At 39.5% G+C, this 16,478-nt stretch overlaps 1 protein-coding gene across 2 annotated transcripts; it reads left to right on the top strand.

The window, feature by feature from the left end:
* The first annotated feature begins 7,140 nt into the window (after positions 1 to 7,140).
* LOC105919167 (sterile alpha motif domain-containing protein 9-like) lies at positions 7,141 to 16,035 on the top strand. Of its 2 annotated transcripts, none has more exons than XM_036146065.1 (2): positions 7,141 to 7,253; positions 13,587 to 16,035. In XM_036146065.1, the coding sequence occupies exon 2, from the start codon at positions 13,670 to 13,672 to the stop codon at positions 15,671 to 15,673; it is 2,004 nt and encodes a 667-aa protein (XP_036001958.1). In that variant the 5' UTR covers positions 7,141 to 7,253; positions 13,587 to 13,669; the 3' UTR covers positions 15,674 to 16,035. The 2 variants fall into 2 exon arrangements, with proteins under 2 accessions (XP_036001958.1, XP_036001959.1); XM_036146066.1 differs by lacking the exon at positions 7,141 to 7,253 and adding an exon at positions 9,549 to 9,568.
* Positions 16,036 to 16,478: the final 443 nt, after the last annotated feature.

Raw genomic sequence — 16,478 nt, 5'->3', positions numbered from 1 at the left:
CCCCACCATGCAAGTGGATTTTCATCCACAGGAATGCATCCTGTGAGCCTGTATGACATGACCTCCTCCTCAGTGATCTGGGACAAAGACTTGGTGGTTCCCTTCTCTGATGTAAAGAGCTCTCCTAAAAGCTCTACCATGACAGATTTAGTCTGAGGAGGAGATGACTCTTCTGATGCCTCTGGCTCTCCAGCTGAGGATGAACTGGCCACCTGGGCTTCTCTGGGTTGAACCTGCATGATAAAATGACAAATAGTATGGTAGTTTTAAAAAAGATTGATAAAAACAAACACTGTCATAGCAGCACAGACACTAAAACTATACGCTCTACTGCACACTGAGAAAATAAAATAAATGCAAAGGCTCAAGTATTCTGTTTAGTTTAAAGTACTTCTTGAATCTGAGATCGACCAACTCGGAAATACATGCATTAGTGGCCATATTTTCAAAAAATGTGGCATTGAGATCACGATTGCGCCGTTAAAAGTTTTTTTAAGGACTTAAAATTGTCCCTCGGGACCGCTAGGCTGAAAATCCACAATTTGGGTCACGTGGTACGATGACGTAATTCGTAGGTGTAGCCCAGACTACGCTACAGAGAGTTCAATGAAGTACAACCACAACAAGTTCAGATGGCGATTCACAAAGTGATGATTTTAACACGAAAGACAGCGCAAGCGTCTGTTACGACTCGGGTAAGTCTGAGACAAACATTTTGGAGAATAAACAAAGTGGTTTGCTAATGTATAATTGGAATCGGTGCTCATAATCGCAGTCATGGCTGACAGTTCAGATGTAAACACGGAAACAACTCATTGAAGCTCGATTGCCTGGCATCGTTTATGACGGCTGAAATCTGACAAAACAGCACATAAAAAAGATGTACATTCAACACAAACCACAGCATTCATCTCAGCATTATGTGTTCCTGGAATTTTACTTAATAATCCGGACGTGAGCGCTCTGAGAGCGGATGCGCATTTATCTGTTGCGCAGTGGCGCTCATTTTCTCCGGGGGTTGGGCGACATGGGGGTTCCGAACCGAAAGGGCTGTGGGTCTATCCCCACCACGCCTCAGGGTTCTGCGGGGTAGCAGCGCCTTGCAGAGAGGTAGTGTAGAGAGCATGTCGCTTCTCAGCTGGCTGCTGTGATGACGGCGAGATTTCTCCGCTTCACTGCGCATGAGTGAGGAGAGGAGAGAATGGACATTTCAGCTGCATGAAGACAGCGTTTATTTATTTTTATTTTACAATTTTGTAAACAACAGCTGCCGATTAAACTGAATGTTACAATCTTGACATGATTATATGAGTTGTTTTACCGAGAAACCGATCAGAAGCGCCGTGAAACCCCGCCTCTCTGGCTGCAGCGCTCCCGACACAGAGGGGAACAGATTTTCACAGGGGAGCTGAATTTCGCACACCGGGACTTTTTGGGTTCGGAAATGTGTGTAAAGAGACATTATCCTTGTTGGTATTTGACCAACCATAAGCCACACACTTTTTAGCCATGTTTAATCCGTCTATTTGTGTTTGAGAAAGCGAGTTTGCAACCAGGAAGTATCTTGTTACCATGTCAACAGATCAACGCTTGCCTACAAATTACATCATCGGTCATGCAACATTTGTTATGAGCCTTGAGCTAAAAAGCCTTAAAAATCCACTTTTTCATCGATGTTTTTTCCTCGGGTCATAATAATATGTGAACTTTCTAACATATAGCAACTTGTATGATCTCAGATTCAAGAAGTACTTTAAAAAGGAGTACTTTTATGACAAAATTATGACAAAATACATTAAATTTAGTACTAATTACGGAATTAAAAAAAAACAATACCTGCTCTTCAATTTCCATGATCTCTCTGGTGACAGCCCTTTCTGACTCGTCACCGTATGTCTGTTAAAAAGCTGCGGGGAGTAGAAGTTGTCCTGTCGACTCTTTCCCTCTCCTCCTTGCGCTGCCAACTGTTTCACTGGGATGATGTCTCCGCAGGTGAGCTGACATGTTGGTCGTGTTGCTGTTAGCATAAACAACACGTGTTGCACTTTTATCCACAACTTTCTTTCCGCCGTCATCGTAGGTCACTCTAAATGCAAAGTGGTCCCATACAGCAGACCTATAAAGTGCTGCTGGCGCGTCTTCCAACTCCTGTTCTTTCCCACTCGCCATACCCACATACTCCACAACATAGATATAAAGAGTAGACCCCGCATCGACCGCTCTCGCCTATGGGCGCTGACGAGATTTAGGGGCGCCATCTTGGGGCGGTCGACTGCTCTTCTCAGTGTAATGTGTTGACCAGGCGCAGAATCAATTTTAGTCAACTATAACTCGCTGAATATTGAACTAATTTTCACATTGTTTTTTCTGAAAATTTTAAAACTAAAGCTATTATACCAAATGGTTCAGTGCATTTAAATATTCTTAGTATGGTTAAAAGTAATATAATATTCTAACAGGATGTATGTATGTTGCAAATAACAGCCACTCATAGTTTAATAAATTTAACAAAAACACAGTGGTACACAATATATATATATATATAGAGATATATATATATAATATATATATATATATCTATATACTTATTAAATATATATATATCTATATATCTGTATACATACATACCACCATACAAGTGGAATGATGGTCTCCAAGCAATTGGTCCTCAATGTCAAGCAAGAACACATCCTCGTGCCCAATCTCTTCACGGACAATGTGGGTGACAGTCGACACCTTGGAGGTTGCTTTTGTGAAGCTCTTGCGAATCACCCTCTCTGCAGCCCTCAGCACTTTCACTGTGCCTTGTGATGGAATCACTAGGCACACCCATTTGTTTTTCCGAGTAAGCAGGTGGGTAGCTCTCATCAACTGATGAGGGTACAGCTTCTCTGACCAAACTTGCCAGACATACATCCCAGCCTAGTTGTCGCAGAATCTGGCGGACTAAAAATCCTGCTATGTAGACCAGAGCATTTTCCACTAGACCACCAAACTTAGTTGGAAGATAGCTGTGGTCACACACAACAGCCAAAATGTTGACAAATGGAGACGGGTGATCCTCAGCAGTTTCAGCAGAGGACATCTCCACAGCAGACAGGGACACAGTGTTATCTTGGGGTGCCACATTTCCTGTGTCACTAGGTGAGACACCAAACCGAACCATCAGACGGCGGAAGATGGACTGGAACTAGCTTGCAGAGGGATTGGTATTCCAGCCACCTTGTATGGAGAACAGACACACAATACATGCACAATTCATCAGGCATAAGACACAAAGATATCCATTAAAGGCATAGTGCACGTTCTTCTTTCTGCTTTGAGTTTCACAGACATCTTCTGATTTACTGTTGTCCCAAATATTAATCATTATGACATGGTCACCTAATACCAATTCTAGGTTTCTTACATGCATTTCCAGAAAAAAAAAACGTTTGCTGTACTTTTAACCCATTTTAAGAATATTTATTCTATTCAGTTAACATCAACCTTACCTGATGCTCTGACTGAATTAAATAGGAGCTCCAAATGATCTTGGCTGAACCGGTATGTGAGGACGCACTGCTGAATTTGGAGCAGTTCAGAAACCATTAGCATCAATGTGTCAATGTTGATGACAAAGCCAATCACAGACAAATACCTGAAAAAGATAAAAAGTTTTTTTACTCTGATCATGGCAACATAGGACACCCCAACCCTTGAATAAATAAAAAAAGATGCAAGAGTGGAACTGGAAGAACTGGAACAACAACTGATGTAATACATAACAGTTTGAAACTTACCTGTAGTTTATATTGTGTAATACTATACATACCTTTTAGAAGAACTTGGCACCTGAAATACACTGAATACAGGACAATAGAAACAGAAGAACTTACAATATTGCAAAATAAAACAATTGATTGAACTGAATATCATATAAAGTATAATACATTTTTCTCAACACTCTAATACACTTTACAATTATGTTAGTTTTACCCTCTCCATACCGCAAGGTGGTCAGTCTGACAGAAACATGGCTGCCGTTCTGTGCCAACGGCCCCACTGATCACCACCAAATACTATTTACACGACCACATTTAAACACAATCATATAAATAAACTGTACATGCCATCTTTCTGACACCTGTAAAAAACTTTCTGTTGTGTAATACATACCTTTTAGAAAAACCTGGGACCTGAAACACGACGCTAAAGACAAAACAATTATGACAAACAAAACTGAACAGTGTGTTTGACTGAATACAAACATTAACATCATATGAACTTCATGCAGTGAACAGTCCATCTTACAAACTCGATGGATAAAGGAACTGAGTAGCGCCAAACTGGATTAAAGAACTACTCATGCATTACTTTAATAGACCTCTTTGATTGGTGAAGGGGTGTTCCGCCTTTTGTCACTAAAGTGAGCAAGTACTCCCTGCTTTTTGACAGAAATGCTTTCCTCTGCATCCAATTCCAAGCACCCAATGGAGCTTTGAATCCTTTAGCACGAGGATTGCGTCCATTCATTGTGTCAAACAGCCTGTCAATTATCTATAAAGATATGTCAGCATCTAAATCATTCTCAAGACAGTTTCATACGGTATAAGATAGTTAAGATTATTATATTTGTTCAAAAAATACAGAAAGTAATAATTATTTAACTGTTTGTTCAAGATGTAAACAAAGTATTGTTATTATTCCATCTTCCATGGGTCTTGATTGTACTAATAAATTTCACAAAGAGCTTTACTGCTCTCAGATTTGGGAAGTTAATGTTACTACAAATATCACAGCCTACAACAATAATTGCATGATGAATTCATAGACATTCAGATTAAATAGCTGTCCCTGATGATCAATTCCAATGTCAGACCTCTCAACTTTTATCAAAAGTTAAGAGTGAGATTATGCTAATTTGGGGGCGGGGCTTGTTTGGGGGCGGGGCTAACCGGACCCTGGAAGAGCCGGAGTCAACTCCATCTCATTTTATCCTCCAGACAATGAAGTAGACATGTATTACTTTTGTTAAAAAGAGAAAGAGACATATTAATACTTTATTGTTCAGTTAATGGATTAAGACATAAAAAAATACACAATTGTTCAAATAATACTGAATAAAATTAAGTAGTTTTAAGTTATTGACCGAATTATTACACTGTTACACATTCATCTATGGGTTGGTGCGTCTTTACGCACGATCCAGCTGCTGATGTCTCCCTCTTTTCAGCTCAATACACTTCTAGACTGTTACAGTTTATAACATTCTCATCACCTTTCACAGCGACAGGTTTCTCAGTCAGTCGCCGCGCTGATCAGACGAATCTCTATTGCTCTCGTCAGTGCGTTCTGGGCGGTGAGGTGGGCGGATTTTACCCCCGTTGGTGCGCTGCGTGCGACGGATAAACAATGGGGAAAATGCATAACTAAATACTGTAAAGGGCTCCTATAAAGGGAACAGGGGTACTGACAGGTCTGAGATGAAGCCCCTGATCTTACAAGTTATTTAAAATGACCCTTAAAAGTGTGCACCTGAATTAAAGCGCGAGGCAGCACGCCCACCGAAGCGCCACTGAATCTATGTTGTTAAAAAAATAGCATGAAACACAGCTAGTAACTCTCCTATTGACTTTAAAGGCATACTATGCAACATTTTTCAGTTAATTAATGTGTTCCATACCGTTTTGGATGATTAAATGAGTAATTTCAGGTCGAACAAAGGTTTTCTCGGCCGCCCTGGGGGTTTGTGGGGTAAATACCGCACTTGCAATTGCAAGAGCTCACGGCCCGCACACACAGAAGTCTCGCTTTACGGCGAGAACTCCATGTGTTTTTGCCCTGCCATTCACTATATGCACGCACGAAAGCAACAACAGAGTACCACGTGTTAACGTCAAATAAACATGCAAGCATATCGAGTTTTATTATTATTATTATTTTATTTTTATTTTTTTATGTTGGTGAGACGCTACCGCGGCGAGGCGGCGGCCGCGGCTTGGCGAGGCGGTGGCGGTATACAATTGCATAGTATACCTTTAACTGGCACACGTTGCTACCGATGTGAGGACATTAAACGTAGTGATTCACGTTTTGAATGGTGAACGGTGATAAAAGCACCTGCTCCGAGGGAAAGGGGGGGGGGGAGCAAGCGCGGAGGCACAGAAATACGGTGCATGTAGTTAAAAAATGCAGAATTGATAAAAACGAAACTTATAAACAGACTAAGTGGCGTTTTAAACTGCATCTGGTTAGCAGAACTGTTTTATTATCCAGTATGCAGCCATGACTGGTTCTGAATGAACCGGTCATCTGGCAGCAGCTCTCCCCCCGCCCCCTCCCCTCCTGTGTAAACGGTACAGGACTTTACCGGCTCACTTTCACCACTGTTAAGACTAAAATTATTCATTACTCTGATTACTCTTCCTGCTGCTCTGTTAACATGAACTGCAGCAGGAATTACTGATGGCCACAAGCTGTGAAAGAAGCTGAAACAACTCAGCAGAAGGCGGAGTTTTGTCGTCCGCAGCCCAGACGGGCTTTGTGATTTTTATGCGTGAGAAATTCCATGTTTGCGTGTGAAATGTCATGTGTTGCGTGTGAGCGTGTGGAGTTAGTGAAATGCGTGTGTCACACGGTCAATGCGTGAGAGTTGAGTGCTATGCAATGTTAATGAATTAGTTTTCATCTTACTTGTGGAAAGTTATCCCTCGAGCTCTGACGTCAATAGTCCGTCGATTCAAACAGAAAAACGCCGCACAGTGCTGAGGCATCCTTCGTCTGACCAACTTAAATCAGCAGGATAGGGTAGAAGTTCGACCGCCCCAAGATGGCTGCCATAATTCCTGCGCCGCGACAGTCAATGCGGGGTCTACTCTTATATTATGTCTATGCTCCACAACAACAACTGATTTTTTTCTGCTACACCCGGCTACGCTGCTTCGCTTCTTCTTGTTGTTTACTACCGGTGGTTGGCTTTGGGCGCAGTACCGCCACCTTCTGCTCTGGAGTGTACACGCTTCGCCTATGAGAAAAAGGAGCAGTGCATGAACCGAACGCAACACACACGAATCGAACCGAGACAGTCGAACCGAACGGTTCGGACGGTTTTAATAAACCACTCCATCCCTAATGTATGTATGTGTGTATGTGTGTATGTATGTATGTATGTATCTTTCACAGCCTACAGCAGATTACTGGTGAGGAGCACCATGCTGGAGCAGGGGGAGGTCATTACCATTAAGGCGGAAGTGTCGGAGTCATGTATGAAGGTCATTTATTTTTGAATCAAAACTATTTGTACATTGTAAGTGTGAATTTAAAGTTGCAGAGAGAGTTACATTATAAGTTTGTAATTGTAGAAATAAAAAAAATTCAGAAGTACAACTTTTTACACGTTCAAATTTTAAGTACCATATTTTCCGGACTATAAGTCGCTCCGGAGTACAAGTCGCACCAGCCATAAAATGCATAATATAGAAGGAAAAACATATATAAGTCGCACTGGAATATAAGTCGCATTTTTGGGGGAAATTTATTTGATAATATACAACATCCAGAACAGACATATCATCTTGAAAGGCAATTTTAAATAAAAATAGAACGGAGGCAACAACAGACATGTTGATCTTCTTGAGCTGTCCTGTACCTTTAAATGTTGGTTTTGGTTAGATGAGATAAAGATTTAGCCTTTAGACAGAAAGCACTGAAGGTGGGTCTGGCATAAAATAAAATATGAATTTCTGGAAAGAACCTCATCTTCCCTGTTAAGTATGGTGGAGGAGTTGCGATGCTGTGGGCCTGTTTTTTATTCTGAAACTCCAGAACAATCTTAGAGAAACTGGCCTTTGAAATACAAGCACAATTATTAAAAAAATACATTTTAACATTAAACATTTAGTGGGGAATGACGCTTCGGCAGTAAAAAAATAATTTACACATTTTTGCCAAGGGTGGCAATAAAATGAGGGGAAACCCTATTCATTTGTGTAAAGCACATAGTTTAAATTCTACATATCATCCAATAAATTATTGTATTGTGTGTTTGTCAAATACTAGTTAATAATCAGTCTTAATCTCAACCTTTGGTCTGTGTTCTCCTTTTATTCTAACTCTACTAAGCAAACAGCTCTTCTCAGGTGGCTTTGTGTGAGTCTCACTGCCTTGTTAATATCTGATTTGTAGAAAACGATGTGAGCTGACAGTTAATGTGTCCAACAAAAAAAAAAAAAAACATTTTTTGAATAAATACATCTTAATCTATTATCAAGTGAAATGTAATCTGTTTTAGAAATTACATAATATGCCTGCTTATTAAATACAGTATATGAAGTGTAAAAATACTACAGATTGTTTTGGATGGATTTAGCAGAATCAGGGAAAAACTTTCCTACATTAGCCTATATAAAACTATCCACTTTTACATTAAACCAGGGCTCACTCATCCCAGCCACATCTACAAACCTGTGCCAATGTGTTTTTGCCCCCGTGCTGCTGAGATTTGGGTCCCTTCTCCTTTGAATCCAAATTAGATGCAGGTATAGAACTCACACCCTCTAGCCCAGAGTGTGTTACTGTAAAAAATGTGATCTCACTTATAAGCGTCTTTTCCTCTAAGAAAACAGGGGACGCATCTTTTGAAGAGGTTAGGGGTTAATGCCAACCCTGACTCTAAGAAAAAAAAAAACAGTTATAAAGAAAAACAACTTAGGTTACGGGGCATCTGGTCATTAGGACTTGAGCTTCTAGCTGAGCAGAAATGTTAACGGGAAGGAACAAAGAAGAATGTCACTCAAAGAGAAACTCCCATTATATTAATCAGGAAAGTATCCAAAGCATTAGGTGTGTTCTGTTAAGGTTGGTAATAAACTGTAATTATATTGCTACACACCCATCTAATAATAAATAATGTTATTGAAAAGTTAATTTATTTCAGTAATGCATTTCACAGTGAGAAAACATTTTATAATTACACAGACTGATGTTTATATGATCTTTATTTCTGTTATTGATGAGGATTTTCTGCTTAAAGCTAATGAAAATGTGACATTTAAGATTAGATTATTATATCAGACCAATAAAAAACATCTTCAATTCAGGACTGCAGGCGTATGCTTTTCATAACTGCCTAAAAAGGTTATTTTCAAAAAGACACACATACACACATATTATAATTTACTGACTATGATTATGCACCTAGCCAGTTTAAAACTCGACATATTTTTAATTGACAGTATAATACATTTAACATGTATTTTTATATTTGTCTATCTATTTAGCAATCTAGAATATATTTATATATATGTATTTTTTAATGTGGTCATTTACAAGAAAGCATAACCAAACCATAATTTCTAAAGAAACACAACTTAGGTTAGGTGGCATCTGGTTTTTCAGGTTTGAGCTCCTATGGAGTAGAAATGTTATCATCAATGTCAAGGAACAACAGACGACGTCACTCAGAGAGAAACTTACAGCATAATAAGGAGGAAAGTATTCAAAGCATGGGGTGGGTGCTGTTAAAGTTGGCAATAAATAGCGTCGTCTGACTGTTCAGTCACCTGCACACCTGCTGGACTCTTGACAGGTAAGATTTGATTCTGTGTCCTCACCTGCTTTGGAAAAGGACGGTCTAGGTGTCCTTTGTTTTAAAAGTATTTTTAAGTTTAAGCAACTCTTATCACTCTTTGGTACAGATTTCCATATGAACAAATGCAATTCTACATTGTAAACCTTACAAATTAAGATTTCACCTCTAATATTCAGATTGTTTTGTTGGTCTTTGAGCTATGAGCTTCTTAGTGCACTGAAACGTGTGGCAGCAGGGTGTGAACATACCAGGGAGAAACTTAGATCCTCTAAGCATCAGACGTTAAAGACGAATGAATGCATGCTAAAAATGTTTACGTGTCACATAAAAGCAAAATGTAACTTCAGAGATCCAGCGATTAACCGTCAGCGGATATGAAAACTAGTGAGGAGCTAAGAACTACAAACAAGACAGGGTGAAATTCAAACATACTATTATCCAACTCTATACTACATTCTCCTATGATTGTGATGAGAAAAGGATTGTTAATTAGTCCTTGATTTCATGCCCCTGTATAGTTTCCCAGATGATAGGATGCCGATTATGTGGTTGCATATGTTGTCTTTTAAAATGTTATCTGTTCAGTGTAGACCTGCAAATGAAATACCAATGATCTTTCCAGCTGTTCTCACTGTCATGTTGAGACTGTGTCTCTCTCTGGCTGTGCTGTTGTGAGGCTCCTCCTATTGGTGGCTCTGCATAATGTAATCATGGCTGAGATGGAAACCTTCATATTTATTTGTCTGCAAAGAAATTCTAACTGTTTGAGGGCTTTCTTGACAACAGGTGTCGTCCCTTGATGTCAGATGATTCTCCGTGAACCTGGTGTGGTGGATACTCAGATCTTCCCTTTTGATAGGCAGTGGAGAATGTTGCTGATGAAGTCTTTCACAGATCTGTAATCATCTTAAGGGCTTAATGTGTGAACAGTAAGGGGACCAACACACATCTTTGTGGTGAACCCACCTTTATTGTTACTCAGCCAACGCTGTCTGTCGTCTTCTTGTCAGAAAGTCATAAATTGACTTACATATAACTAATTCACGCGTGTATCTTTAATCTAATGGATTACTGCTACGATGTTTTCACAGGTCTTCCTAAAAAGTGGATCAGACAGCTGCAGCTGATCCAGAACACTGCTGCCTGCGTCCTCACTAAGACTAAGAAAGTAGAGCACATCACCCCAGTTCTGAAGTCCTTACACTGGCTCCCTGTATCTCAGAGAATAGACTTTAAAATACTTCTGTTAGTCTATAAATCCCTTAGCACCTAAATACACCATAGACTTGTTAACAGAGTATCACCCCTCCAGACCACTCAGGTCTTCTGGTTCTGGTCTACTCTGCATACCCAGAATCAGAACCAAACATGGAGAAGCAGCATTCAGTTGAATATCTATTTGTTTAGAGTTTAAACTGTTGTAGTTCACTGAAACTTCATTATATGAACAGGAATTTATATATACACACCCATGTAATAGGGTATGGTGATATGCTACTGGGGAAAGTCTACTGTTTTTGTCTAACCTTTTTGTTTTTAGCAGGAGTTTTTAGAGCTGCCTTTAGAGTTGTTAAACATTAATTTTGCTTGTTCGCCTGCGGGAGGTCTTCAGCTTCAGTCTTGTTACTGAAACGTGCTATAGAAATAAAGTTTGTTTAGAGGCTTTTCTGACAAGATTATAACGACATGGATGGAGCTGAAATCAATAACCCAATGTGCTGCATCTGTATGGAGACAGGTGGAAATGGCGACCTCACTACAACATCCCTGTAAGCAAACCAGTTCAGATTAGTTGGGAGGAATGATTTGATGTGATTATTCACCAGCTGTTCCAAACATTTAAGTGTCAAGGGTCAATGCTAGTGGGTGGCACTTATTAATAGAAAGTGTATTTGGCTTCTTGGGAAGAAGATTTATGTCTGTAAAGGCATCCTTTAGCTGCTCAGCACCAGGCAATATGATACGGACCATCAGAATTCTGTGAGTTTTGACAATCTTCAAGGAATCAAAACCATTATAGACTGCATCACAGACCTGTGTTGCAGATCTGCTCTCTTGTAAATCACCTCTAACTGTCAGATATGGTGAAATCAAATTTTTTTTCGAGATCCACACAGTGGTGGAGAAAGTGCTCATACAATGTACTTAAGTAAAAGTACAAATACACAGACAAAAATTCACTCAAGTAAAAGTCAAAGTACCACATTATTATTTTACTTAAGTAAAAGTAAGAAAGTACAAGCTTTTAAAACTACTTAAGTATTAAAAGTAAAAGTACTTGCCAACCATAATACCTAACGGCTTATATAATGTCATTAAGTGTAACTATCGTATTTAGTTTTAATAAATCAGTAATGTACCATTTTAATGAGCAATGATGCAGATAAAGCATGTTTTTATTGTGTTTACCCCTGTGACAGTTTAGATTTAGATATTTTATTCTATGCATCAGAATTCCAGTGATGACCTGCAGGGTTACATGTAATTAGGCAAAATGAGAGAAATTATTATACCTTTGAAATGTTTTATTTAATTCAAAATAAACACGTTCAAAAGAAAATTGTTTCCAACCAGAACGCGCGATGATGTAAAAAACACGTGCTCGCGTAAAATACTGCGTGTTATTGTACGGACGATAATATGCCTAATCGGCTTGCCATACAGGCGACAACTCCTCGCCACTTCGCCTAAGCAAATTCCTGCGGGAAACACTGCCATATTCTAATTTATTGAATATGACTGTAACTGTTACATGGAGATTATTTTAATGGCGCTAACATTTATTTAATAACCAGGACGTGAAGGAGTTTAGCGTCAACTTATATGTAACATTCATGGCGGGAGACGTGATCACAACCGCAGTAATCACTGTTACTTGCAAGTTCATGCTTGCTTATAACAATATACAGTAATTGTATTTATTTACTGCAGTCGAGTTCAACAAAAAGCTTGCTAAGATTACATAAAACTTCACTAACACAAATTAATTTAACATCGATAGCGTTTAGCAACTTAACTTACCTCAATATGTTTTTTCAAATTTGATGGTGAATTTTTGAAAGATAGAATTTCATGCTTTCGGGGAAGGCAAAGGCGGCATTGGAATCTCCAGGAAGCGTTTTTTGACCCAGTTATTTCAAAGAAATCTTTTAAATAAGGCCATGGGTGGGGCAGGTCTTCTGGAGGATGACTATCCTTGGACTCCATTCTGGGAGTTAATGATTCTGCAGGTCCTGCGTACTGTGCTGCTCTTCTTGAGGGAGGGCCTAATGGTTATTTCCCGCTTTGGATTGGTTCAGCGGACTGATTCTGCTCTCGCCATTGGATACTTTCAAACTAACGAACAAATCAAAAAACCGAAATGCGTCTTGGATGTAACGAGTAACGAAACGCTGTATAGAAATGTAGTGAAGTAGAAAGTACAGATACTTACTGTTAAATGTAGTGGAGTAAAAGTAGAAAGTATCCATTATTAAATCTACTTAAGTAAAGTACAGATACACGGAAATTGTACTTAAGTACAGTAACGAAGTACTTGTACTTCGTTACTTCCCACCACAGAATAGAGAACCTTTCATGTCCTCTCTGTGCACCCTTTGGTTTCAGCACGATCATCTTCATCTCCGTGATTTCCGCCTATGACCATTACTAAAACAATAAACACTATTATTCTATCATGCATCCATCAAGCATAAGACAACCTTAAATCAACCCTTTCTCCTCCGTAATGTTTTTCTGTTCATGTACAGCACTTTGAATCGTCTCGTTACTGAAAAGTGCTTTATAAATAAACTGACTTTGCCTTAAATTACACATGATCCAAAGGTCTAACTGTAACCTTTACATGTTTCTTCTTTTTAATTTAGTGCATATATATATATATTAATTTAGTGCATATATTTAAATGTGCAATATATTGCACATTTAAATTTCTGTATACAGCACCGACACTTTGATCATACATGTTTGAGTATTTTGAATATTAAAGCTAAAAACTGGTCTCTTCTCTTTTTAGGATTGTGAAGTGTGGTGAAACAGCTGTTTCAAGCATAAACAACGACAATAAAAGAATAGAGCTTTGAGTTTTATGTGACCACCATGGCCTCTCATCTTGCAGATGTGCAAGCCAACCTAATTCCCACCAATACAAAGCTGTTCTCAATGTTGGCACTACTGAACGCCTACGTTCCGGATTCCTACCTGATTATGGAGGAGTGTCAACAGATCCTTGGACCACCTGATCCCATCCATGGAGGTCCTCCCTTTGAAGATAGAATGAAGCCATTTTCTGACCTCCTCAGAGTATCCGGTTCAAGGGTTGATCTGGTTCATCCAGATATTGCTATGAGATGCTTGGAGCTTTTTGCTGACCTCCTAAACATACGCAGAAGTTCGGTGGCAGATGACTGCATATATCTGCTTTGTGGGGAACAAGCTCAACCTGACACTGTCCATTTGGTCAAAGATCTGCTGACAAAGAGAGAAATGGGTCAGAAGGGCAAGGAGAAGTTTTCATATCTAATTCAAGACATAATTACGGAAGAAACTTTTGGTCAAGCTCTTCGCGTATTAAAAAACGCTTCAAACAAATTTAAAGACAAGCATATTTTTCCACAAACTGTTGCTCGCCTGTATTACATAGGAGGAAGTAAACCGAACTTTAAAAAAGCAGAAATATGGGCGAAAGAAGCCATCAAAAGAGCCCAGAACAACTCCTATGCTGCAGACACCCTCGGACAGGTGTATAAGAACCATTTGTTGAAAAAAGCCACACTACCCTACGAGATAAAAGGAATAGCTGAAAAGGCATTTGAGGCTTTCCGAGATGTTGAGAATAAGGCTCAGAGAGAATTAGGCCGTGAGTTGAGTGAATGGGTTGGTTATGGCAACTTTTCAGATGGGTTCAACAACCGAGGCCATTTTGGTTTCATTCAAGTAGCCAAGATAATCTCTGGGAAATATAGACATCTTCACCCATTCAAACAGAGCCTTAAATCAGAAGTTGAGGACAAGTTTGAGTTTTTTGAATGGTATCTCAACTACTCCAAACTTGACAAGATAACCGTGGAGCCAGATTACTTTTGGAAAGACGTTGCCACTTGCTATAAAGCATACACAGGAGATGACGCAGCTGATTCAACCAGCTTTCCAGCTCTTGTGGATTGTCTGAATCACGGCCTTTTTGTGTCAAAGGAAAGACGAGCAAAGTTCTCGGTGACTGAGAAAACACAGTCGGATTTGGAGCAAATCCGGGATGAATTAAAGACTGATTACGAGAACAATGTAGACGATGTCCAAGTGGCAGAGAGGTACGTCCTCTCAAACATCATCTTGAGCAACAAGGTGCCTGATTCTCCTCAACAACCCCTGGTTAGAGAACTCCAGCAAATACTTCAGCGATTCCTGTCCACTGGGGTGCACGAAAGTGACCCAGAGTTTTATCTTTTGGTACTGCTGTTGTTTTGGCCAGAGGAAAATCCTCGGACAGGCGAAGAAAATGACAACGAAGAGTTAAACACACCAGAAACAGAAGAGGATCAGCTTCAAGACCAACCATCGGAGGAAGTAATCATAAACAAGGACGATCCAGGAGAGAACCCAGAACGGCCACCTCTGGGCCTCATATTTGATCCCGACCTGGAACATTGTGTCACCTTAATGGAAAAAACCTATGATAATGTCTACGGCAAGTACCTTCGAGGCCGTTATCTGCTGCCGCTGTTTTTTCTGGGAAAGGGCCGAGGACTGAGCAGATGGATCCACAGGTCCAGACTGGATGCAGTGGTTCAACGCCACGTGGAAACTGAGTCTGATAATGATCCAAGTGAACCGAATCCAAACAAAACGAAAAGAAAGAAGATCAATCACATGTGGAAGAGTGGGGATGTGTGGGAGCTGTCAGAAATTCAAAATATGCTTCAACCAATCCAGATCGAGACAACGCAAGAAGAAGCTAAAGTGACTGTTTGTGCTGGAGGGAAGAAAATAACATCTAGAATAGACGACAAACCATTAAAGAGCCCCGTGCGTTTTTATCTCGGCTTCAACATCAGGGGTCCTGTTGTCTTCTATGTAGGAGCGCCATTAAACGCCTCTGAGTGAAGATATCAGCAAAGGTTCCTGTATAAAGCAGGAACATGACACTGCTGGTGTTGGGATTAAAAGCAGCCTTCAGACATAGTCTTGACAACATTTTAATCCACTTCTTGAAATTTCTGACTGTAAAGGGATGTTAAAAATGGAGTGTTTCTGTGCATCTTTGAACTAACAATATCTGAAGCAGGGTCTGCGCATCTGAAAGACGTCAAACTAGCAGAGGCAGAAAGAGAGCAGCATTCAATTTGATTGTGCAAGCTTCAGGATGTTGGATCTTAGTAATGTGACTAAACATGTGAATTACAATGTATATTTTTGTATGTTAAGTTTTAAGGTACATAATTTTAACAACGATTTCTCTTAGATCCTCTGATATTTATTAGTGTAACGTGAATAAATGAATTTTATATTCATCTGCCTTTTTTCTTCTATCTGTTATTTAAAAGACATTCTGTGTTAGCAGTGCATAGATTGTGAACTGGTGAAAACTGATATTTCAATAAATGATGAGTGGTTAAATTATGCTTCTGTCTCATAAAATAGATAAATGAAAAAAAAAAACCCACAAGAAATGTAGGAAAAAGAATCTTATAAATGATATCTTAATTGTCTTTATCGTGATTGTGGACTGCATTCGGTTACTGAGTTAAGAGCAGGGGCTGTTCTAGACCAAATTTACCAGGGGGGCCAAGGTGGGGCCAAGTTTTTTTTTTACAGGGGCACAGAACAAAAAAAAATCAAAAAAAATAAAATGGCAATATTTAACTGTGTAATAATATTAAGTCAGTCACTTGTGGCTCTGGAACTGCAG

This window comes from Fundulus heteroclitus, chromosome 14 (genome assembly GCF_011125445.2).
Source record: "Fundulus heteroclitus isolate FHET01 chromosome 14, MU-UCD_Fhet_4.1, whole genome shotgun sequence".
Taxonomy (NCBI): domain Eukaryota; kingdom Metazoa; phylum Chordata; class Actinopteri; order Cyprinodontiformes; family Fundulidae; genus Fundulus; species Fundulus heteroclitus.
The sequence above is the reverse complement of the archived record's forward strand: the minus strand, read 5'-3'. Positions and strand labels throughout refer to the sequence as shown.